Source organism: Astatotilapia calliptera, chromosome 2 (assembly GCF_900246225.1).
Source record: "Astatotilapia calliptera chromosome 2, fAstCal1.2, whole genome shotgun sequence".
NCBI lineage: Eukaryota > Metazoa > Chordata > Actinopteri > Cichliformes > Cichlidae > Astatotilapia > Astatotilapia calliptera.
In genome coordinates, this window is record NC_039303.1 from 27,306,173 (window position 1) to 27,329,252 (window position 23,080).

The window sequence follows — 23,080 nt, forward strand, 5'->3', positions numbered from 1 at the left end:
GACATTTTTAATCTGTAGCTCTGCTCTAACTGAACGTACGTACCTGGCCCCGCCTACTATCCTGGGAAACGTAAAATGATTGGCTAGAAGTGTATCACAGCTCGGGAAAAAAAAGCACCGAAATAAAGCACCGAAATGTGCGCTGCTTTTCGGTCTGGTTACTACCGTTTATGTGATGGCACCGGACACCGGTACCCATCCCTAATCTCTACTTTCTTCTGGGCATTCAGCACCAGGTTGTTGTGGCTGCACCAGGACAGCCACAACAACCCTGCTGTAGGCAGACTCATCCCCGTCCCAGATGAGTCCAATAACGGTGGTGTCATCTGCAAACTTGATTAGCTTGACAGACTGGTGGGTGGAGGTGCAGCAGTTGGTGTACAGGGAGAAGAGCAGAGGAGAAAGAACACAGCCCTGAGGGGAGCCGGTGCTGATGGTCCGGGAGTCCGAGACATTCTTTCCCAGCCTCACATGCTGCTTCCTGTCCGTCAGGAAGTCAGTGATCCACCGGCAGATGGGATCAGGCACATTCATCTGGGAAAGCTTGCCTCGGAGATGGTCTGGAAGGATGGTGTTGAAGGCAGAGCTGAAGTCCACAAACAGGATCCTGGCGTAGGTTCCTGGGGAGTCCAGATGCTGCAGGATGAAGTGTAGGGCCATGTTGATGGCGTCATCTACAGACCTGTTGGCTCTGTATGCAAACTGCAGGGGGTCCAAGAGGGGGGCCGTGAGGGTCTGAGGGTCGTGAGGCTTCAGTGAACAGTATGTATATAGGACTAGATGCATCTCTCCAGTCAGGTGTCAGATCAGGTAGATAGTTTATTAAGCTTCCCACTTCTTTTTGTCTTCCACTTGTCTGGTTTCCTTAGATTTTTAAGGACACCATCCCAAGATATGCTTTTTTGGTAATCACCTAATTGGTGCAAAAATGCTATTTTAACTCTATCAAACTGTGTTAACTTTGGCTAAACACACAATTTAAAATTGGTTCTCTGGTAAGTTCTCTGTTATGTTTAGACACAACACTGGTTCATTCCTTGAGTTAGGTGCCTTTTTATGCTTGAACGATTCATATTTTTATTTCTTAACTACCTTAACAAACATCTTGCTTCTTCAGAAAATGTCCAGATTCAAGTCAAGGACTGAAAATGAGCGAAAAAGCAGCCAATGTACAAAGAAAAACTTTCAAAGTCCTCCAGTTAGCCTGGAGAACTACTGTTCAACAATGTTTTAAAACTTAATAAGAAGTTTACAAGTCTGGCTTCTTTGGAGAAAAACATAAATAAATGAGGGGTGACTCCATACTTTTCCCCCGGTACTAAATATTTTACATTTTAACCAGAAAAACAAAAATGAATAAACTGCTTTTTTAGTCTTTCTTAAAAGAAAAGCAAGAAGGTAGCGGGACACAAAAGGAATTATCCATGCAGCATTTTAGCATATAGAGTCACCTTGTTTAAATGTTAAAATTAAAATAGCTTCATAGGACTCATATAATGCATTCACTAATTAATGAGAAATAACTAAACTCACAAAGTATGCTTTAAAATGTAAAACTAGCAGCTCCCTGTCTCACTGTTTTTGTGTTCCAGTTAGTTGTTAGACTTTCTAAGTAATTTCCTCTTCCTTTAGTCACGCAGCTAAATCTGGGGCAAAAAAAGTGAAGCAGTGAGACAACTGCAGTTTATTAAATGACCACTTGAGGTTGTTTCCAAATGTCAATCAATGTCCATATACTCCCAACCATAATTTATAAAATAAACATCATGTTGTTTTCAACAATCTAATGCGGCTGTTTTTAGAGGTAGACAAAGTGGGTGGTTCTATGGTGGCTTTGTCCATCTTTAATGTACAGTCTCTGGTTTTAGCCTGTTAATGTGACCAGGCATATCCAAAACAAGTATTTTGTTGTTTTCTATTGCCTACTTATATCTTAAGAGAAGTATGCTATATTTCACCTAATACTCAAAAAAAGACTTCCTCGATGGTATATACATTTACTACAGCTTAAAATATTAATTACTACACATAATATAAACAAACAAAACAAACTTGTTTAATTCCGTAACAGCTTCTTGTTTTGGGGACTCTTATTCACGATGAACTGCACCGGAAGAACTACATTACCCACAGCAAGACGCCTTCCTCTAAAGCACACATGCGCAGTCGGTCGTTCTACTCTGGACAGCTGTAGGAGAAAATGGCAGCATTCATGCTAGGACAGCAGGTATGACATTCAGTTATCTCTTTTAAATTTTAACCTTTATAATAGGGCTCATTTTTGTTTTCATATCTTCCAAAACTTGTTTGGTGAGTTTTATTAATTATGCTGAGCAGAAATGAGCGCTGAACTTTCAAAAAGAATTCACACGAGGCATTTCACTTGAATGACTGCTAACGTGTTAGCCAACCAGCTAACTGAGTTAAACGTAAACGGTGCAAAGCGGGCTAATAATTCACCAGCTCAGGCTTTAATTTTCATACAAATATTATTTTGCAGGCACGCCAGTTCAGCACGTCTGTGATCAGACCTGCAGCCAAACTGGTTAAGGTGAGTGACGTGCAGTGCAATAACCTTCTTCAGTAATTTGTGACAGGGTGTTAAGGTAGCTTATCCCTGTAAATGTCCTTGTAGCCTCCCATCCAGGTGTATGGAGTGGAGGGCCGTTATGCCACTGCTCTGTTCTCAGCTGCCAGTAAGCAGAACAAACTGGACCAAGTGGAGCAGGAGCTGGGAAAAGTGTCTGTAAGTCAACAAAAAAGGAAACTATTTTTAATGTTGCTGACACTGAATGATGAAAATGATGCTTTACTTAATATTTGATCACAGGGTTATGTGCATATTACTGTGATATATTTAAATAGCATCGCAGGATGTTTAAATATATTGTTTGTTTGGTTTTTAATTAATAATGAGATTAGTGACCTGATTATTAAATATTGATAATCCAAGCAGTTTCGGTACCATCTACCTTTTGTCTAATACTTACTTACTTTTTTTTTTTTTTTTTTTTTTTTTTTTTTGCTGTTGTCTGCCACATTATTTTTCAGGCCCTGATCAAGGACCCTAAAATGAACAGTGTTGTAATGAATCCTCATGTGAAGCGCAGCCTCAAGCAGAAGACCTTCAACGATGCCCTTGCAAAGGCCAAGGTTTCACCCATCACTGTCAACCTCATCAGTGAGTGATCACAGACCCGTGTTACTGCTGGGACCCCTGTGTCATTAATCGTGTGTGTTTGTGGCGTGTACACATGCAATACATTTGAACCTAGTTTTGTTACATTTTCAAAGACAACAGTCCACTAGCATGTTCCAGATATGATGTTACCAAGGTCGCAAAGTAAGGAACATGTTGTTGCACGTAGTCGTGTGATGGTTGCAGCACTTATACATGCAGGTCCTTGAGATTTCACATGGTTCGTTATTCTTAATGCCCAATTGGGCATATTTGGTTTGAATATTGTTTAGGAACCTCTTTCTGATCAAAACATAAAGAAAGCCATCTTGTTAAGCTTAGTATCGGTCTGAAACCTAAAGGGTGTTTTCTTTGCATAGCTCTTTTCGACACTCTAACAATGCTTCCTTACTACAATCCTCATTCGTACGTTAATTAAGTTGCATATTACAGATCTGCTGTTGCAACCCCCTTGGAGAAAAAACAGAGCAGCTAGAAGTATGTTGATTATAAGAAAATAACATGTATATGAAAATACTTTGACACAACAGCCATAAGGTTTGGACCACATTCACAAGCTGTGTTTTATGGGGTCTACGGACCAGCTGCTCTTGAACATTCCTAGATCCAGGCTTAAAAGAGAAGAGGCAACAGAACCTTTTCAGGTGCAGCTCCTAATCTGTGAAACAGTCTACCTTTTCACATAAGAGCTGCCCAGACGCTCCATCATTTTAAAACGCTGATGAAAAAGAAACTGGTTATTCTCACTGGTTTACAGTCTAAGTTGAGCAGGTTTTCCCAGGTTTTTATTGTGCAAATTTTATTCTGTATTCCTATTTACTTATATCACAGTTTGATTATTTTTTTTTCCTCTTTAATCAAGGTTTATGGTTGTATTGTGTATTTTGGTGTATGTTTGTTGTTGATTTTGTGACTATTATGTCTATGTTGCATAGCCTGTACAGCACTTATTCAATTGAGGCTACGTCCACACTAATGCGTTTTCATTTGAAAATGCTTTTTCTCTGTTTTGGCCTCCCGTCCACACTGGGACGGCGCTTTCCCAAGGGAAAACACATACATTTCAAAACGGAGCTGTCCCGTCGCAGTGTGGACATTCGAAAACGCAGACTTTCTAAAACGATGATGCATTTTAGTCATGTGATGCAGTCATGTGACCAATTAAACAAAGATAGCGGAGGGCATTATACAGCAGTTGTTTTGATTGCTCTTGAACCTTAACACTCTCAATTTTGACAGCCCTAAAAAACATTAATATCAGTTTGTACATGCTCCAGATAGCTTTTCTTCAAATTCTTTAATCCTCACTTGCTTTTGCGCATGCGCAGGACTGGAACGTAAGCGTTTTTGGCCGTTTCAACGTGGACACACAACTCTGTGAAAACGACTGAAGACGCTAGTGTGGCTGCGGAGCGTTTATAGACGAAAACGCCGTTTTCATATCTATCCGGGCTAGTGTGGACGTAGCCTGAGTTGTGTTGATGTGCTATAGATGTAAACTTTGATTTGATTAAGGGTAAATGAGTGTTACTAGGAAGAACTTGGCAAAATCCCACACTGTTTACTTTAAACTGATGTAATACAAAAGCTACACTTTGCTCTGAGCAGATAGAAAAGTGGAGAATCTTGCTCAAACATGTATTGTCTTTTTTTTTTTCTCCCTCTTTAGATGTTTTGGCTGACAATGGTCGTCTTACTTTAACTGGGGATGTTATTAACGCTTTCAGCAAGATGATGAGTGCACACCGTGGAGAGGTGATCTGCTCCGTCACTACTGCGCAGGTATGAAATGGGTGTATATGCAAGATATGTTCATACATTATTTTTTTCAGATACTGAAAACAGGTCACATCACTTAAGCAATATTTGCTGCTGTATATATCATTTATTTTATCAATTGCAGTATTATTGATTTAGACATATTGTACCTTCATAATGAATGTTTATCCATTGCAGCCTTTGGATGAAGCTAATCTCTCCGAGCTGAAAGTAGCTCTTAAAGGCTTTCTTCAGAAGGGTGAGACTATCAAGCTGGAAACAAAGGTACAACTCTAATGCACAGTCCCAGAAATCTGTACATAACCATCTTGCTGATGAATTTTTATCTTCAGGGGAAAACTGTTTTTGTGCATTAGTCAATTCTAAGATGTGGAGTTAATTTTCTTGCATAACATGTCTTATCTCAGACTGGTGAGATAATGTTTAAGCGCACAAATGTAACAATTTGTATAATTTACATAGTGAAGCAAATATTTTCTGGAAACTTGCATTAAAGAAATATGAATTTAAAAATGTACATAATCAACTAGAGGAGTTTGTATTATGATTGGCTGTAAGATGAACATTTAAATAGTGAATTCCAGGAAATGGAAAAGCATCTGACATCTTTTTTTCCCCGCAAGGCTCTGAGATGTTGACAAGTTAAAATGTTCATAGATTTAAAAACCAATGTCCATTGTGTCCTCTGCAAAAGCCTTTAATTGTATATCAAAGAGATTTTAAACGCGGCTCAATCCACTATTTTAATCTCTCTTCCCCCCCCCCCCCCCCCCCCCCCCAAAAAAAAAAAAAAAAAAAATCTAAAAAATGGAAACTTGTGAAACAAGAAATCATTGTCTTGTAAGGGGAAGTCTCGTGTTCATATGTGTTGGCTAACAATCGACCTGTCTCTTCACAGTCGGATCCTTCCATCCTGGGGGGCATGATCGTCAGCATTGGAGACAAGTATGTGGACATGTCCACCAGATCAAAGATCCAGAAGCTGACCAAGCTCATCAAGGAAACTTAGTCCTGTGGACTTAATTTTGCAAAGACGACCATTGGCGAAGGGGAAACTTTGAAAATTGTAGATTTTGACCTGTTCCAGCACTGTTGTTGCCCTATAAATCCAGTGTTTGTGCTTAAAATGTTAATAAAAACTAAAAAAAATTGATCGCTGATGTTTGTTGTCTTTGTAAAGCACATATACACAGCTTCCATTATACTGACCAGTGATCTCATGGCCAGATTAGTTGATACATTGTCATTACTACATCTTAATAAATGTACAGTTGGTTCAAGACAGTGTGTCAGTTACATAGTTACCGCTGTGCTGTTGATACAATTATGGTTCCATGGCTACCACAGTTCCATGCTTCACTACTAGATACATTTTTGATACTTTTCCGATTCTACAGAAACCCATTACGTCACACGGATCAGTCCCTACGTTTCTTAAACGCTTTTATTGCGCATGCGCAGTTGTTGTCTGCTGGTTAAATTTTTTTTTTTCCTTTTCTTTTTTTTTCTGGGTGAAAATGGCTGCCACTCTCATCCAAACCTCTGCGTAGAGGATTAACTGAGCGTTGAAATATGCAGCAGACCCGCTTCGAGACAACACTCGCAGACGCCAGGGCGTAGTTTGTGCAGTGCCTTCACAAAGATGTTGTGGCCATCAGGGAGAGGAAGCGTAGACGAGTCGAAATTAACCCTTTCCACTCCAACGTTCACCAACAAATGAGGTACGAACTGTTCATCTTTCGCTCTTTGAGTAGTTCGGCGATCTAGTAATCCAGTAATCATTTAAATTTATTGTTATGCATGCCGTGCATTTTTGCAAACTATGACTCTGTTTGAACATGTTTATTTCGGACATCACTTATCTTTGTTTGTTTTGTGTTGCAGTGCTAAAAAGGCCTGTTTGAGCCACTAGAAGTCAGCTACTAAAAACTGGATTGTCAGTAAAACACGTGGCTTTTCTAGCTCATGTATTTCTATGTACCCCAACAGAAAATGATGCACCAAGTGACCACCAGCAGCAGTGACTATTGCATGAGTGCACTAACAGAGGACTGTCATCCAGGCAGCCACTTTGATTTATGTAGTACACAGTCCAACAAATTCTACCCCTCTCCGACAAACCCTGGTTTGCAGCTGTCCCTCGCCGGCCTTGCCCCTTTGCCACAGGGCATGCACAAAGCCATGGCGTGCCAGTTACAAGACACCCAGAATGACTTCCAGCCACAGGCTGTGAGAATCAGAGCCGGTGAAGCTCTAGGGCCTGAGGGCTCTAAGAGAAAGAAGGGCACAGCGAAGTCAGGGCGGAGAGGGAGGCCATCGGGGACCACAAAGTTAGCTGGGTACCGTACAAGTACTGGACGTCCACTTGGGACAACTAGAGCAGCCGGTTTCAAGACAAGCCCAGGTAGGCCCCTTGGAACCACCAAAGCTGCAGGATATAAGGTGAGCCCTGGGAGACCGCCTGGCAGCATCAAGAGCCTCACTCGCCTCAAGAAGCTAGAATTCGGATGTGACGGCACCAGCAAGCTGGACTTTAGCAACTGCAGTGCTCCCAAGAAGCTGGACTTCACTAGCTGTGATGTTTCATCTTTTCCATACACCATGATGGAGAAAAGAGAACTTTGTGAGCACGGTAGCAATAAAGTGGATGAAACCACAGAGATAAATTCTGCAGCTGCTTCCCCAGTGTTTGAAAAACATTTGGTTGCATGAAGAAGAGGACTAGAAGGAATTGTGGCATTTCATGTATGCTGGGAGAAAAAGTTGTTTTATCATTTACTGTGGTTCTAAGTTTTCATTGTACAGTGATTGGCATTCTCATCATCCTTTCCTAATAAACAGCTGAATCACAAATATGTTGCTCCAGTGTGGCAGAGGTGCATGCACATGAAATGACACCAGTCAGTATAGTTAGTGGTTCAGACCTCAGTAACCCTGATGTATTCCTCTGAATTGTGACATGTTCTCTTACTCTGTTCTAAGACATGAATATGTTTGTTTGTGTGACATTTTCTACATGCATATACATTTTAGAACAAAAAAAATTTAATGAAACCAAATCTTTCCCGAGCATAAATATGTAACCATGTAGTCGTCCTTTGTGTTTTGTCCGCTTGTCTATTATGTGGTTTATTTTGTGATACAATTCAGGAAAGCAGGAGCCCTGCGGTACGTTTTTATTGACTCAAACTGGTAAAGCTTAAAGCATAATACCCCCTTTGTTTCTGCACTTTGTAAATATAGTTTGCATCATGTATTGTAACAGCCTGTTTCCATATCCACAGTCACTCGATAAGCACTCCCACTTGTGCATGTATGTTAGACTGATCAGTAGAGGGGGAAACGACTAATGCTTTGTGGAATATGTAATAATAATAATAATGATTTCCTGTATGTGAAACCAAAATAAAAGAAAGAAATCGTCTTTTTCACAGTTTCCTGTCACTTGTAATTCTTGCTCTGGACACAAGGGGGCTTGAGTCCTGTGACATGACACTCACTTTATCATAATACCTTTATTTACACCTTGTTAGACTAATTTAGGGCGTACCGACGTTTATGATCTTACTTTTTGGGCGTGTTTTTACCAGGTACGTGACAGAAGAAGAGGTTAAAAAAACTATAGGTCATGTTTTTTTGGGTGAAGCCGCCATGATGTGAGCTGCGTCTTCAATCTTTGTGTTCTGTACATGATAATTCACCAAAATATAGAAGTGCACCGCCTTTGGAGACATAAACATACCACAGTGTATGATATTAAACATTTTAAAAGCCGGCAGAGGGTAGCTGCTCTGCTGACAAGTCGGCATGTAACTGCACGCTCTTTGATCTGAGGACTGGCCCACTGCAGCGAGCCTTTTGTGCTTCTCTGTTTCAGTTTGCGCGTTTGTGGATCTGCTTCAGTTAGAGCAACAAGACACGCAACAAACCATCAAAGTTACGTGCCGGCGGGCTGAAAACGGACGCCGACAGATTTTTTTTAATCACAGGAAACCAAAAGAAAGAAACCCGTTCATATGCTCAATGCCTCAACTCTCGATCGTGCTTTCCTGAGCGCCTGGCGGCCTGTTTCCTCATGTCAGCGCTCCGTGGAGAGCCAACATGGCGCGCGGAGAGTGTGATTTGACCGGAAAGGCCGTGTGGTTATTATCGGTGTGCAGTCTTTTTTTTCCTTCTTTCCTATATGGTCGATCTTTCTCCTCCTACACACACACAGGCACACACACCCGCACACAGGCCTGCATCAACTAGGAAAGTTAAACAATAGGACTGAAGGTGGAGGGGGGTTACAGCAGAAACGGGACAAACTACTTAGAAATCCGTTGCCTTCATTTACGATTACTACATACCAATAACTACTTCAAACTTCACCTGGGTGTGCACGCGTGCGAGCGTGCGTGTTTGTCGTGCGTCCGTGCTCGCCAGTGTGTGCACGCGTGCACGCGGAGGGTGAGTGTCACGGCCCTCTACAGACGGGGGGTTGGGTAGCATTGCGGATTGGTTACTGCTCACCAACACACAGCCTGGGCTTGTTTTAACATAACCAGGGGCACATCGACAAGCAGGCAAAAAATAATAATAATAACCATGTAGTAAATAAACTGCTGTGGCTGTTACAGGACCGGTTGTGGCTCACTGAAGACGTTGCGGCGTAATGGAGCAGTCGGCTGTTATTTTTTATTTAAGGTGACATTTTTTTAAGAGGGCCGACGCTGATGAAGCGAGAATGAGAGCCGTGCCTTGGCCTACTACTAGTGCTGCTGCAGCTGGGATTGTGGAGATCTGCTTTCACAAACCGAGAGAAACACTCGCCTGGTGCCACATTATCAAAGAGCAGCTGCTGGCTTCGCGATGACCGACCTCCAAACGGTGGGTTTTTCGCCTTTTTTTCCACGTGTTGATAGTGCGGTGAACTTGTAGTGCCGATCAGACCTTTTTTTCGTGAGTTAATAGTAGCTTCCTATGTCGGTGTGCGGCTGTAGCTTGTTTGTGTGAGCCACTGACTGTTTCTGTGATGGCTCAGTGTCACCTCCTCTACTACAGCTTCAGCGCTCCTCCATTGACTGTACAAGTCAGCGATCGCCGGGGTGACCCACATTTAGCAGACAAAGCGCTGTTATTTTCTAATAGTTTGTGAATGAAGTGTGTGAGCACGGTTGTTTTCTGTGTTTTGTCTTGTGCCGTACGACTGGCCTCTAGAATGGAGGCCATGCAATGTCGGCTTATCGGCGTGTGTGTGTGTGTGTGGGTGCCTGTGTATGTGTGTGTACGCGCGCACTGGCCATGGCTGGACCTTCATGGATATGCTTCTGATATTTATCACTGTACAAGCCACTTTGTTTACACATCTCTATAAGCACACAGGAGTGTATTTAGAGAGAAACTTCTATGGCACGTTTACCTTGTCTAACCCTGCCTGTGTTTCATTTGACAGGATGTAGGCATGACAACATGAAGCAGTCATACAGACCGGGTCTTAGGGTAGGCTCAGTGTTTGGCTCAGGCCCGCCAGAGCTGAGGCCCCACAATGGCCCTGTGAGCACTTCCTATGGAAACCAATGTGGCATTGTGAAGCGAGGATCAGACCAGTCATCAACTGTGCAGCTGCCATCCTCCAGCCTCAAACAACCCGCTTTACTAGGGTACAATCAGACTAACCGATCTAAAAGCTACAGTTCTTTGAGGAGGCCCTACGACCTGAACACTGCGATCAACAAACCTGACCCAGAAAGGGACCTTCATCCTCGGAACAACTTGCTCTGTGCAAGCCCAATTAGCGACGACGACGATGATGAGTTTGAGGCGCCAACTGTCCAGTTGCCTCCTTCTCCAGGCAACAATGACATGGAGCCTGTTGGGACTCTGCCGGACATGAGCAGAAATGGTTTCTTCCTACACAGTCCTGACAGCTTCGAGCGCTGTTCCCCCATTCCAAACGGATGCCTGCATTTTGAGTCCACACTATTTGACAGCAGCGATGTAAAGGGGGACGATGAGGAGGGGGACAGCGGCGAGGAACTCGCGCCTTTTGGCCACTCCCCACAGCCGAGTCAGGATCGAACTGTTACAGAGTGTAAGACCACATGCGACTCAGGGGTGGATAAAAGAACATACAAACCTACAGTCTTTAATCTAATGTCCAAAACTATATCTGAGCTCAACCCTACACTAAGCCCCAGCGCGCTGCCAGACATCTCCATGAGAGATGGGTGGAGTTTGGGTGAGGAATCTGACAGTGATGGTGAACTTCTCTCCCCTGTTGACCCAGGACTTATCTCACCAGGTGGCACCAACTCTAATGTGAGTATAAAACTCTTGAGATACAAACTTTGCAACTTCTGTACAACCAAATCCACACAAGTTTATGTGGCTATGTTATAATCAAGCATAGCTTAACTACCCTGAGCCACCAATATGCACGTACGCCATCTTCCAAGCTTTAAAATTTGACCCAAAAGAGTAGAAAACAGTTCAAATCTGAGGCCAGCAAAGCAATCAATGTGATGTTTTGTCATCACCATTAGAATTCAAAAGCGGATATCATCTATTATTGTCATTATACGTGACAAGAATTTTGATTTGATACATGCAGCATTATTTTTTTTCTGTATCACTTATTATTGTGTTGTTCTTGTAATGATTAGTCCAACAGCCCAAAGAAAAGGCCTCTTCCTGCAGTGAAATACTTGGAAGGGGATTTGGTGTGGGCAAAATTTAACAGACGGCCGTGGTGGCCCTGTCAGGTCACAAGCGACCTGGACCAGGGGATTCACACTAAGATGAAAGGTGAGATTTGATGTAAATACTGATTATTTGACAGAAATCCGTTTCATACAACTTGACTGTTTTGTTGATAGTTTGTTGACGGCATTGTAGTGTATGTCAAAGTTCACACTGCTCTTTCTTCTTTTTAAAAAAACATTTTGATCCAGTTCCCAGTCCTCGTCCTTGCCGGATGTATTTCTTGGAAACGATTGGCGAGATTATAGAGTCTTCCTGGGTCCCAGGGAACGTTATTCTACCTTTTGAAGGAGGCCATCAGTTTGAAGACCTTCCTGTTCTCAGGCGGCGAGGGAAGCAGAAGGAGAAAGACTACAAGTATACGGTATAATTTGTGAAGTGAATCTTTGAAAATCTTTTGTTTGCTCACTGTGAACAATATTTCAGTAACTATATTACTTCTCTGCAGATACCCAAAAGTTTGCTGACTGCGTGGAAAGTCAGTGTAGCAGAAGCTGAGTATCTGCTCCCGGGTCGGCAAAGGAAAAGTGAAACTGTGCTGTCAGTGTCGGTCAAAGGAGATGAACGTATACCCAGCCCGCTCCCTAATGAGAAGGGACACAAGAGCCCGTCTGTCTCTGTGGACTCCAGTGAACCTCCAGCATCTTCTACAGCCTCCAATGGAAACGAGCACCATCTCATCAAAAACTCTACAAATCAAGGCAATAACAATAAAGCTCAGAAGAAGAAAAAGAAGTGTCTGTCAGACATATTTGGTCATATAGTTAGTGGATCAAAGGAATCCTCCACAGGCCAGCTTCACACAGCACCGCGTGCACTGAAAGAAGAGCCGAAGGACTCGCCTTATGCTGACCTGGATTCAGTTCCGATGCTGCATCGACCGAAACGCACAGCGCTGTCTCCAGTACACAGTATAGAGGTCCAAAGAGAAAAAAGTTCAACAAAGGCTAAAAAGAGTACAGAAAAAGTGAGCCGGGGTGCAGACTCATTTAGCAGCTTAAAAAACAAAAGGACATCAAAAAACACAAATTCTGGCCAGAGGTTGGACAGCTGTGTTGAAAGTGAAAAGACCTCGGTGGATCTTCCTGCCAGCAGTGGCCTGATGACGAGGGCTCTGCAGGCGGAGGAAGAGACCGATTTCAAAGATGCAGTGGCCACGAGCCACTTCTCAGCAGAAGCCTCTGCTGATGAGTCTCCTGCTAATACACCTACTAATGCTTCCATGAACACTGAAATGTCTCCTACTCGGGAATCCTCCTGCAGTGTATCACTGTCTGTAAACCACAGCTCTCCAAAAAGGCGTGCAAGGAAGCTTGATAAGAAGCTAATTCGTAATGGCTCATGGATTAAGTCCAAGTGTGTGGTCACGACTGAGTCCACTTTGCAACCTGTTAAGATCAAGACAGAAAGCACTGTCAGGGATATCACAACCACTTCTCAGTCCTTGTCCCTGTCACCGATGGATTCCTTTCCAGATATCCAGGAAATAAAGTTTAAATCTCTTGCAAAGGAGGACAGCAGTGACTCTGAAACTGCTGCATTTCGTACTGATTCCAATTATAAATTCAGTACTTTCCTGATGCTTCTGAAAGACCTGCATGATACCAGGGAAAAAGAAGGCAAACCGCTGACAATCCCTCCATCACCTGCCCTAATCAAAGAGGAACCCCTAGTGATCCCTGCTTCCACAGATGTTGACACTCCCAATGGTTCTTGTGAGGGATTAACTCATGGGGTCAAACTTGAAAATGGCAAGTCACGCAAATCCACAATACCCCACAGGACAGAGGAAAGGACAAAGATTAGGACTAAAGGCATCACTGGAACTGACACCAACCACTGTGAAGACTCTCCTGTTCGTACTCCACCTGGAAGCTCAGAAAAGCAACGTAGGAAACAAAGATTACCCGCCAAACTTAAACTTAGCATATCTGGCCTTTCCTCCGACCTGGCCGACATGGCTTACGGCAGGGAGTTTGTTAGCGGCCATGCCGATTTGGCCGATTCTGGATCGGTTCCTGTTGTTGCTGCCGATCCTTCCACCAGCTACCTCGATAACAACTCAGAAGCCATGTTGGCTCCAAAGAAGCGCTGGCAGGTGGTTGAGGAGGCTGCCGAGAGGAAGGGTGAACTCCTGAGTGAGGCGTCTGATGAGATGATGGCATCACCAGATCTTGAACCGGGGGCTGAGAAGTGCACGGAGAGCGACTCGCATTTGTCCGACGGAAGCAGCTCAGCCGGTAAGACAAAGCGCTCCTTTTGAGCTTCATCTCCAGAGCTGGTAAAATCAGTAAGTAAATGATACATAATTTATTATTCTCCTATTTTTATTTAGAGAACAAACGCCTCCGGAAACCCACCAAACGTCTGTTGGAGTCGACCGAGGAGTACGAACAAATATTTGCCCCAAAAAAGAGATCAAAGAAGCACTTGTCAGAATCTTCCCAAATGGTAAGAAATGTATGATTCATTTTCCTTTTAATAAAAATGGAAGTAAGCAGCCTCTTTCAAGCTATAAATACAACGCAAGTGCTACCTGTACAGTCTTTAGTGTTGAGTTTGTTGACACCCTAAGGCTCCACGCAGTATATCCACAGGGGCCTGCTTTAAAGCAAAATTCATGCTTTAAAGCATGAATTTTGTGCGGTATCATTTAAAAGTGAATCTTTAGAGATGGGAACAATTTACACCAATAAAACAAGCAGATTGTGTCCATAACTCCCTCCCGCGTTATCACTGGGACAATAGAAAACAATCTGTCATGAAATCACTCCCAGCTGTTAATATTTAAGCCCGTTCACATACTCATCTGATGCTAAGCTCCAACCAGCTGGATTGGTGTGAGGATTATGAGGTCCTTGGAAAGTTTTGTTCCCTGGAAGCGGTCCCTAAGAACCTCTAGCTTACAGCATATATTGTCCTTAAAGGCATGTTTAAGAAATGTGCATCCTGTATATATTGTGCACATACAATACAATATAAGGTATAGCTGTAGCCTTTTTGCTTTTCTGTATATTCACACCCATTTTAAAAAGACAGATATTTCTGTTTATCCGGTTGACCCATCTAGAATTACCCACTCAGTAGACATAAAGCATATCTCTTTGTACTTTGCCAGAATTAAATAAAGTAAATAAAGTGAATTGCTTTCAAATCAGGCAATAACATCATTCTGATTATGCCTTGATACATCAGCCTATTGTTTTGACATTTAAGGTTTTTTGGGTTGAGTGATAATAAGATATAATTGTAGAAACAAATTTGATAAACAACAGCTATGGCTGCTACATGTTGCTGGAACATGTTGCCGCCACAGTGCACGGAAACGATTGCCCCGTGGTTAGTTTAAAACCTCTTATGTGATGGATTTCAGCAGTGCTTTGTTGTCAATGTGTACATTCAGCAGACTTCAGGGATTGCAGCACTCCACGACCTCAGCATCACGTCAGAGACTGTTACCCCAGCCTCTCCATCAGACGAGCCCGCCGAGGCTCCGGCACAGTTGGAAAAGAGTCCGTCTCAGGACGAGCTTTCTCCTGCAGCACCTTCGGTAGCTTCAGTCACGACACAGCCCCCCTTTGACCCAGACACCCCAGAGGAAACTGATCTACCTCCTGAACCAGGTAAATAAGCTAACAGCGTAACCGGTGTATTTACAACATCAACTATTTTTCCTGTCTCTTAGACGCTATTTTAAAATATGCAATACTGAATCGTTTTACTCCAGAGACGGAATTGTTAATCCAAGAAAGAAAGAGGCCGAGAAAGCTGTCGCACAAGGTGCTGGACTGTAGCATAGAAGAGGTGCCTGCTGCTCCTGCAAAGAAGAAGGTAACTGAGATGACATTAGGTAGCTAGGAGCGTTTGTGATGGGGACAAAAGCTTTTTCTGTGAGCGCTCTGTAGTAGCACTGAAAGTATTTTTTTGTTCTACAGGAGCAAAAACGTCACAGTGCAATTACGTCAGAGGTGAAGGTGTTGGTGAAGAAAAGACAGGTACTAAAACCTCGTGATGTGGTTTCTGTGATTCTCGTATAACACCAAACAATATTATACTAGAATTAATCATAAAAAAAATCTCATCATATTGGATAGTTGGGATTTGTGAAGAACGACAAGCCCATGTTCAGCACATCCTCTCCTCCTGCTGCTGCTTCTGCTGCCTCCAAGCCCCCAGAGAGCAGATCTCCAAGCCCCAAAGGATCCAAGACCCCTAAGCAGGAGGCTGAGGTGGAGGCCTGCAGCACCGAGGAGAAACAAAACACTGGAACACTAACTCCCAAGGCCGAGGTATGTATGTCGTGCTGATAAGATGCTGAGTTATTGGTCGTCCACCTGTGGTATTTCATTTACGAGCAGCACTTGACTAACAACTACCTCCGTAGGTGCTGCCGGCCGGCTGGAATGACAGTCTGTCCTCACAGGTGGATGTAAAAGGCAAAATAGGAGCTGCATCCTTGAAGGAGAGTGTCTGTCAGGTGAGAGGGAGTCTATCAGAAAGTCTAGATTTTCTGATTTGTGGCGCATTCCCTGTATTTGGGAGCAGTAAATCATTAGTCGGGCCTCTTCCTCCGTGTGTTTGAGCAGGTGTGTGAGAGGACGGGAGACCTGTTGGTGTGTGAAGGCCACTGTTACGGAGCTTTTCACCTACAGTGCATTGGCCTGTCGGCGCCTCCGAAGGGAAAATTCCTCTGTCGAGAATGCAACGCTGGTGGGTACGCCTGAAAGCACAAAAAATGCACGCTACGGCATACCTGAGTTTAATTCTTCTGGTTGTTAATGATCCTCTCAGGCGTTCACGCGTGCTTCGTGTGTAAGAAGTCCGGAGATGGGGTGAAGCGCTGCATAATCCCGCTGTGTGGGAAATTCTACCACACGGACTGTATAATGGCCTACTCGGCCACCCAGCCTCACAACAAAGGCTTCCGCTGCCCCCTGCATGTGTGCCTGTCCTGCCACATTACCAATCCCCTCAACATCTGCAGCTCTAAAGGTGAGCGCCACTGCTGGCTTTGATCCAACCAGCCATCTACTTTCTCCTCATCCAAGTTAGGCCTACCATACACCACAAGATGCTTCTATGTTAGTATGTTTTAAGATTTTGCTGAAACCAGGGTCGTTTTTTGCAAGACTTGAACCAGGTGACATGTGAGGTTTTTTAACAGGACAGTGAATTAAAAATAGAGCAGTAAAGATTTATTTAAAGTGTAGTGTTTTACCTTTAATTAGGAAATTAGGAAGGTTTAACAACTAGAATCAGTCTGGTTAGTAACTGCAGTCATTTGTTTCCCGGGAGGAGACAAAAATCTATTTTGTGGTTGCTCAGGAAGAGCATCAGATGTTCAAATTTGCCAAATCACACATGGAGCTACCCGCTGTGGCCAGACCCTTGTGAATAGGGGAGCAGCTTAAAGTGGCTTTTAAACAGCCCACGAAAATGTGCTTAAAAGTAGATCTCCAGCTGGCTGATAGTTATTCCTTCATTTTCACCGTGGTTTATTATTAAAAATTTGCATCCAGTCCAAAGAGGTGTTGATGCATGTAAAGGAAGTCTTGGATTCATAGCAGAAATAGCAGAAACTTTAGCAGTGAGCGCATCAACAACACCTTGGTTTATTCTTAAAAAGAAGGAATGCACTTATGAGCACTGCCCAACCAAGAAAAAAGGACCATGAGGACTAAAGAGAACGACTGAAGTGGATGATTGCAGAATTCTTTCCTCGGTTAAAAACCATCTTTTCAGAACATCTAGCCGAGTCAAGAGCACACTCGACGAGACAGGCGCGTCATTGTAAACATCTATAAAAAGGTGGCTTCATGAATGGAAATGCACAGTCTTTGTTTGCATGTCACTTGTTACTTTGAATATTGATGGCCTCTTTTGAACTCTGGATTATTTAAGGGCTTTGAATTTCATGCCTGGAGATATCAGGATTTGTTTCTGTGATTAAGCTTTTTCTTATGAATGACTCGGTGTCTTTGCATAAGCACAGGCTGACACTCGAGTATGTGATTCATTGCTCGTGTGTCATGTGAAATTAGGCACTTAGACTGAGATTTTTTTGACACTTACAGCCTCACCTACAGTACCAAGTGTACATCATAATCCTTGCTTTTTAGCAGTTTAAAGTGGCTTCATAAAATATTGACTGTGCAGGATTTTGGCATGTAATGCAGAGTTTTAATTCAGTGGACTGACGTGACTCCTTCAATGTGCTTTGTACTACGATCTCTCTTAATAATCCTGTAAGACTGAGTCTTATGTTCCAAATCCAGGGACAACATTTGGAGTGAAAGTGTTTTAAAATTGCTCCATAAATGGTATGTGTTGTTTTGTTTGCCTGAATTAAGCCGTGCTTCCTCTCACTTCCTCTCAGGTCGGTTGGCTCGATGCGTTCGCTGTCCCGTCGCCTATCACGGCAACGACAACTGCATGGCAGCGGGCAGCTTGGTGCTGGCGAACAACAGCTTCCTCTGTCCGAACCACTTCACTCCTCGCAAAGGCTGCAAGAACCACGAGCACATCAACGTTAGCTGGTGCTTTGTCTGCTCTGAAGGTGAGCGCAGTCTTGTAGCGTGTGCATATGTAAAAATGAGTTCAGGATTAAAACATGAGCTTTTAACAGACCTCCACTGTTCAAATGTTAAACAAAAAACACACACAAAGAAAGGCAGTTGTTCAGCGCCGGGCTTTATTATTAAATTCAACATAATGCGCTCCAAATTATTTTTATGCTCTCTCCCATTTTCCACTTAAATGCTCCCACTTGGCAAATGGATCTATAAATGTATTTCTGTTTCTTGTCTCTACTCACAAATCTGCCTCTGAAACCCAGCAGCTATAAAAACACACAGTTTGACTGCTGAAGTCACATGTTAATGTTTAATGCTCTTATTTCTGACACTGATTTAAATTAGTGCCACTGATCTCATTTAAATACACCGACTCACCTCATTTAGTCCTGAGTATCTACATTTGTACTGATTAGTGTCACTTGTAGTGGCACTATAATAAGTCAGTTACTGAATTAGCTTACCGCTGATGATAAATATTCAGCTTGGTGTTTATTTGCTGGCTTTACCTCACAAATGCTTACATTGGATATGGACTGTTCTCCCTTACCAACTTAGAAGAAAATTTGCAGGCCCGTGTGACCTTGTAATCACTGTTCAAAACATAACTACGGACTGTTGCAGGCCATATTATGGCGTGTTATAAAAAAGCTCCCTAATCACTCATGGGTTGCGTTTCTAGGGGGCAGTCTGCTGTGCTGTGAAGCCTGTCCTGCTGCTTTCCATCGGGAATGCTTGAATATGGAGATGCCACAGGGTAGCTGGTTCTGCAACGACTGCAAAGCTGGAAAGAAGCCCCGTATTAAGGACATCCTGTGGGTCAAGTGGGGGCGTTACAGGTAGGTTAACAACACTGGCAATCACACAGAGGCTCTGGCTAACAACTACTGGAGCCATATTTGTATTTCTGAAACCCGCTGTGTCTCTTCAGGTGGTGGCCTGCTGAAGTTTGCCTGACCAAAGAGGTCCCAAATAACATCTTAAGGATGAAACATGAGGTGGGAGAGTTCCCTGTGCAGTTCTTTGGCTCCAAAGATTTCGTGTGGACATACCAGGCCAGAGTGTTTCCCTACATGGAGGGCGATACTCACAATATAGAAAAAATGGGCAAGGGTGCAGATGCAGTGTACAAAAAGGGTGCGTGCTTAAGGTTGCTGAGTGCATCTTGATTCTTGGTGTAAGGTGCATGTTTAATAGTAAAGATCGTGTGTCTCTTTGTAGCACTGAACGAAGCGGCCGAGCGGTTCAAAGAGCTTCAGGCAGAAAAGGAGCTGAAGCAGCTTCAGGAGGACAGAAAGAATGACAAGAAGCCTCCTCCATACAGACACATTAGGGTACCGTTTGTACATCTGTGCTCATCTAGCCAATGGCAGAGCAGTTAACTGACGAGTGCTGTTAAAATCTCACCCCTGTCTCTGTTTCTTAGGTAAACCGGCCGATTGGGAAGGTGCAGATTATCACCGCTGACCTCTCGGAGGTTCCACGATGTAACTGCAAGGCGCTTGACGAGAACCCGTGCGGCATCGACTCTGAGTGCATTAACCGTATGCTGATGTACGAGTGTCACCCTCAGGTGTGCGCGGCAGGGGACCGATGCCAAAATCAATCTTTCACAAAGCGCCAGTACACACCTGTGGAGATTTTCAGGACTCTGTCCTGCGGCTGGGGTTTGCGTGGCTTCTCGGACATCAGGAAGGTGGGTCGGAAGTGAATCAAGCCAGCATTGATCGCTTTAGTTGTAACCACATTTTACTTATTCCTCGGTTTCTCCGTCTCTTTTTGTCTCTCCCAGGGAGCTTTTATCAGTGAATACGTGGGCGAGGTGATAGATGAAGAAGAATGCCGCGCCAGGATCAGGCACGCTCAGGAGAATGACATCTGCAACTTCTACATGCTTACACTGGACAAAGTAAGTATCTGAGTCAAATACCAACAGATGCAGCCTGAACGCGGCACGCTTGATTAACAGTGCAGATTGGATGACGTGTCCACACTGATTTGCGCTTTTTTTCCACTCCAGGATCGCATCATTGACGCGGGGCCCAAAGGCAACCAGGCTCGCTTCATGAATCACAGCTGCCAGCCAAACTGTGAGACTCAGAAGTGGACTGTGAATGGGGACACCAGAGTGGGGCTGTTTGCTTTACAAGACATCCCAAAAGGTTTGATAGTTTGTTTTTTGTTTGGGGTTATTTAATTATTTTAACATTTTTAGGAGGGGAGGGTTGTATTGAACAAGATCATCCAGATTATTTTAATTACACATCCGATCTAATGCAACAACTACTTTAGGTGAGGAGCTGACTTTCAACTACAACCTGGAGTGTCGTGGCAATGGGAAGACCGCCTGTAAATGTGGAGCACCCAACTGTAGTGGTTTCCTGGGTGTCCGGCCAAAGGTAAAACTTTATATTTATTCACAACTTTACCTTCAGTTAAATGATCCTCTGACCGCACTTACAAGAAGAGCTGCCTTGTGACCTTCCTGTTCCTCGTCCTCGTATAGAACCAGCCAGCAGCTGAGAAAATGAAACCTAAGGAAGGAAAACGGAAGGGTACTATGAAGAAGAAGACCAAGCAAGAGGTGACCAAGGAGAGGGAAGATGAGTGCTTCAGCTGTGGTGACGGGGGTCAGATAGTTTCCTGTAAGAAGCCGGGCTGCCCAAAGGTCTATCATGCTGACTGCCTCAACCTGGCCAAGAGGCCTGCAGGCAAGTAGACTTTAAGGAGAGCACACAATATGATAGCCGTGTGTAGCCAATCGTTTTTTACATCAAGCTCTCAGGGGGTTTGAATATCCTCAAGCATGCATGGAGCAAACAGAGGTGACTGGGTGGTTTCTGAGGTGAAGGTTCTCCAAAAAAGGCAAAAATAAAATGTAGTTTTGATGAACGTGAACTTGAAGAGAAATGTTAATTATTATATTTTTGTTAGCTATTTGTGAGTCAAAAATCGTACTATTTGCGCATGTTTATTGTATTCATTCCACATTTGATTTGCCTGCAGGCCGATGGGAGTGTCCATGGCACCAGTGTGACGTATGTGGCAAGGAGGCGGCTTCATTCTGTGAGATGTGCCCCAACTCGTACTGTAAGGAGCACAGAGAAGGCATGCTCTTCATCTCCAAGCTGGACGGCAAGTTGTCCTGCAGCGAGCACGACCCCTGTGGGCCCGACCCGCTAGAGCCAGGGGAGATACGTGAATACATGCCCAACACGACCTCCATGAGGCCCGGGGCTGTTGATGCGCCCGTCGCCCCTTCTTTCGTCCCAGTCACCAGACGAGTGGCTCCTTCCGCTCCCGTCTCTGCCCCGGCCAGCCAAGCGACTTCATCGAGGCAAGCGCCTCCTCCTCGTCTCTACATCAACACCAAGACTGCTACCTCAAGCTTCGTCCCCTCCGGCAGGTCCCACCTCATGGGCAGAACTGACGAGAAAGCTCTCCCCACTCCTGCCTCCTCCAAGGCAGAGAGAGAGGACGGGGAGGTGGAGGATGGGGAGGTGTGCGGGTTGGACGTGGACGGTGTGGACGACGACGATGAAGAAGACGAAGAAGAGGGCGATGAGGAAGAGAACGATATGGAGGAGATGGAGATAGTAGAGGACGAGGAGGATGAGCCACTGTATGGAGGAAATCTGCCAGAGGATGATGAGGAGGAGGAGGACGAGGGCGGGGACGAGTATGACACTTGGGGTGATTATGTGGAGGAAGACGACGGAGAGGTGGAGGGCGAGGACTCGGAGGACTGGGGGAGAGTGGAGGATGATGACAAGTGACTGTTCATTCTGTCCTTCCTTATATCTCAGCAGCAAAACTCAGTAGACATTGAAAGGCCTGAAAGAGTTTCATATTTTGGTACCTACTTGAATGCAACACTGCCTTCACTTTGGTACAACATTGCCTTCTCATCTGCACACCGCTGGACTGACAGCAGGGATGAGTACTGGTGCTAAGGCTTCGACGGCTGCTTCACTCAGCCCCTTTCTACTTCTGTTGATATGTATGTGTCTGGTGCTGTTTTGTTCTCTTGTTGTCTCTCTTAACAATGTTTACATTTTTTGGCCTTTTTTTTTTTTTTTTTTAAGAAAAAAAAAAACCTGTTTGGATTATAAGAAAAAAGGTGGGAAGCTTCACCTGACCAAACTGTCATCTTAAGGGCATCTTATGTTGTTGTTACTGTCTTAACTTTGTCTTTCCAATCAGAGGAGTCCTCAAAACATTGTTCTCACATGTCCGTGTTACAGTTAGGCAGAGGGAGTACCTGCCTGGTGCTTGTGACGAATGCAGAAATGAACCCACTGGAGTCTTCTTGCTATAAATGATCTTCTCACAACAAAAACTACCCCAGTTTCTTTTATTTGACAACAAGTAGCTCACAGCTCAGGAGCTTTGGCACAGAGAAATAAAAGACAAAAGCGTCATCTTCTCACAACCTAAACATGAATCACAGATGTTGCCAGTGTTGGTTTTATAACCGCTGCTGCTGTTGCACTGACTAAATTAGAATAAAATCCTTGTACTTACTAGATCTCAGTATCCAAGGATCTGTCCACATGTAACAAGAAGAACCTTTTCTGAAGCATCTTTTATACTCATACACATTGCTGTTACTGGGTTGGACCACCTTTATGCTTTCAGAGCTGTCTTAAGTCATCATGCTCAAGAAATCAGTGTGTGAGGATTTGAGCTTTGTGACGTGACACCATTAAGCAGCCATCAGAAGATGGGTACATGGTGTAATACAAGAATGGACACAATTACTATTTTTTTATTGCCAGCCAGATTTAAT

The 23,080-nt window shown here is 43.9% G+C and overlaps 3 protein-coding genes across 6 annotated transcripts; all 3 read left to right on the forward strand.

Annotated features, from left to right (window-relative positions):
- The first annotated feature begins 2,141 nt into the window (after positions 1 to 2,141).
- Positions 2,142 to 6,131, forward strand: atp5po (ATP synthase peripheral stalk subunit OSCP). Its single transcript, XM_026191494.1, has 7 exons — positions 2,142 to 2,227; positions 2,501 to 2,551; positions 2,636 to 2,746; positions 3,052 to 3,181; positions 4,869 to 4,981; positions 5,156 to 5,242; positions 5,877 to 6,131. Exons 1-7 carry the CDS (start codon positions 2,201 to 2,203, stop codon positions 5,985 to 5,987), a joined length of 630 nt encoding a protein of 209 aa, XP_026047279.1. The 5' UTR covers positions 2,142 to 2,200; the 3' UTR covers positions 5,988 to 6,131.
- Positions 6,132 to 6,446: 315 nt separating this feature from the next.
- On the forward strand, positions 6,447 to 8,408 carry LOC113035771 (UPF0461 protein C5orf24 homolog). 2 transcript variants are annotated; one of them, XM_026191470.1, is made up of 2 exons: positions 6,447 to 6,699; positions 6,863 to 8,408. In XM_026191470.1, the coding sequence occupies exon 2, from the start codon at positions 6,944 to 6,946 to the stop codon at positions 7,688 to 7,690; it is 747 nt and encodes a 248-aa protein (XP_026047255.1). In that variant the 5' UTR covers positions 6,447 to 6,699; positions 6,863 to 6,943; the 3' UTR covers positions 7,691 to 8,408. The 2 variants fall into 2 exon arrangements, with proteins under 2 accessions (XP_026047255.1, XP_026047266.1); XM_026191481.1 differs by having other exon boundaries at positions 6,449 to 6,699; positions 6,968 to 8,408.
- A 752-nt stretch (positions 8,409 to 9,160) lies between these two features.
- Positions 9,161 to 22,724, forward strand: nsd1a (nuclear receptor binding SET domain protein 1a). 3 transcript variants are annotated; one of them, XM_026191434.1, is made up of 24 exons: positions 9,161 to 9,427; positions 9,598 to 9,847; positions 10,413 to 11,278; positions 11,623 to 11,764; positions 11,911 to 12,083; positions 12,168 to 13,959; positions 14,055 to 14,170; positions 15,123 to 15,342; positions 15,447 to 15,550; positions 15,655 to 15,714; positions 15,814 to 16,008; positions 16,104 to 16,196; positions 16,306 to 16,429; positions 16,511 to 16,711; positions 18,096 to 18,275; positions 18,974 to 19,130; positions 19,223 to 19,428; positions 19,513 to 19,625; positions 19,718 to 19,987; positions 20,084 to 20,200; positions 20,312 to 20,453; positions 20,584 to 20,690; positions 20,798 to 21,002; positions 21,298 to 22,724. In XM_026191434.1, exons 3-24 carry the CDS (start codon positions 10,430 to 10,432, stop codon positions 22,065 to 22,067), a joined length of 6,336 nt encoding a protein of 2,111 aa, XP_026047219.1. In that variant the 5' UTR covers positions 9,161 to 9,427; positions 9,598 to 9,847; positions 10,413 to 10,429; the 3' UTR covers positions 22,068 to 22,724. The 3 variants fall into 3 exon arrangements, with proteins under 3 accessions (XP_026047219.1, XP_026047210.1, XP_026047229.1); XM_026191425.1 differs by lacking the exon at positions 9,161 to 9,427 and having other exon boundaries at positions 9,434 to 9,847; XM_026191444.1 differs by lacking the exon at positions 9,161 to 9,427 and having other exon boundaries at positions 9,434 to 9,847; positions 15,126 to 15,342.
- Positions 22,725 to 23,080: the final 356 nt, after the last annotated feature.

Coding starts and splice junctions, on each gene's coding strand:
- atp5po (XM_026191494.1), top strand. CDS start 2,201: ATGGCAGCATTCATGCTAGGACAGCAG. Junction 2,552..2,635: donor CTGCAGCCAAACTGGTTAAG/GTGAGTGACGTG, acceptor ATGTCCTTGTAG/CCTCCCATCCAGGTGTATGG. Junction 5,243..5,876: donor CTATCAAGCTGGAAACAAAG/GTACAACTCTAA, acceptor GTCTCTTCACAG/TCGGATCCTTCCATCCTGGG.
- LOC113035771 (XM_026191470.1), top strand. CDS start 6,944: ATGTATTTCTATGTACCCCAACAGAAAATGATGCACCAAGTGACCACC.
- nsd1a (XM_026191434.1), top strand. CDS start 10,430: ATGAAGCAGTCATACAGACCGGGTCTTAGGGTAGGCTCAGTGTTTGGC. Junction 16,712..18,095: donor CAACATCTGCAGCTCTAAAG/GTGAGCGCCACT, acceptor ACTTCCTCTCAG/GTCGGTTGGCTCGATGCGTT. Junction 19,429..19,512: donor AGATGCAGTGTACAAAAAGG/GTGCGTGCTTAA, acceptor GTCTCTTTGTAG/CACTGAACGAAGCGGCCGAG.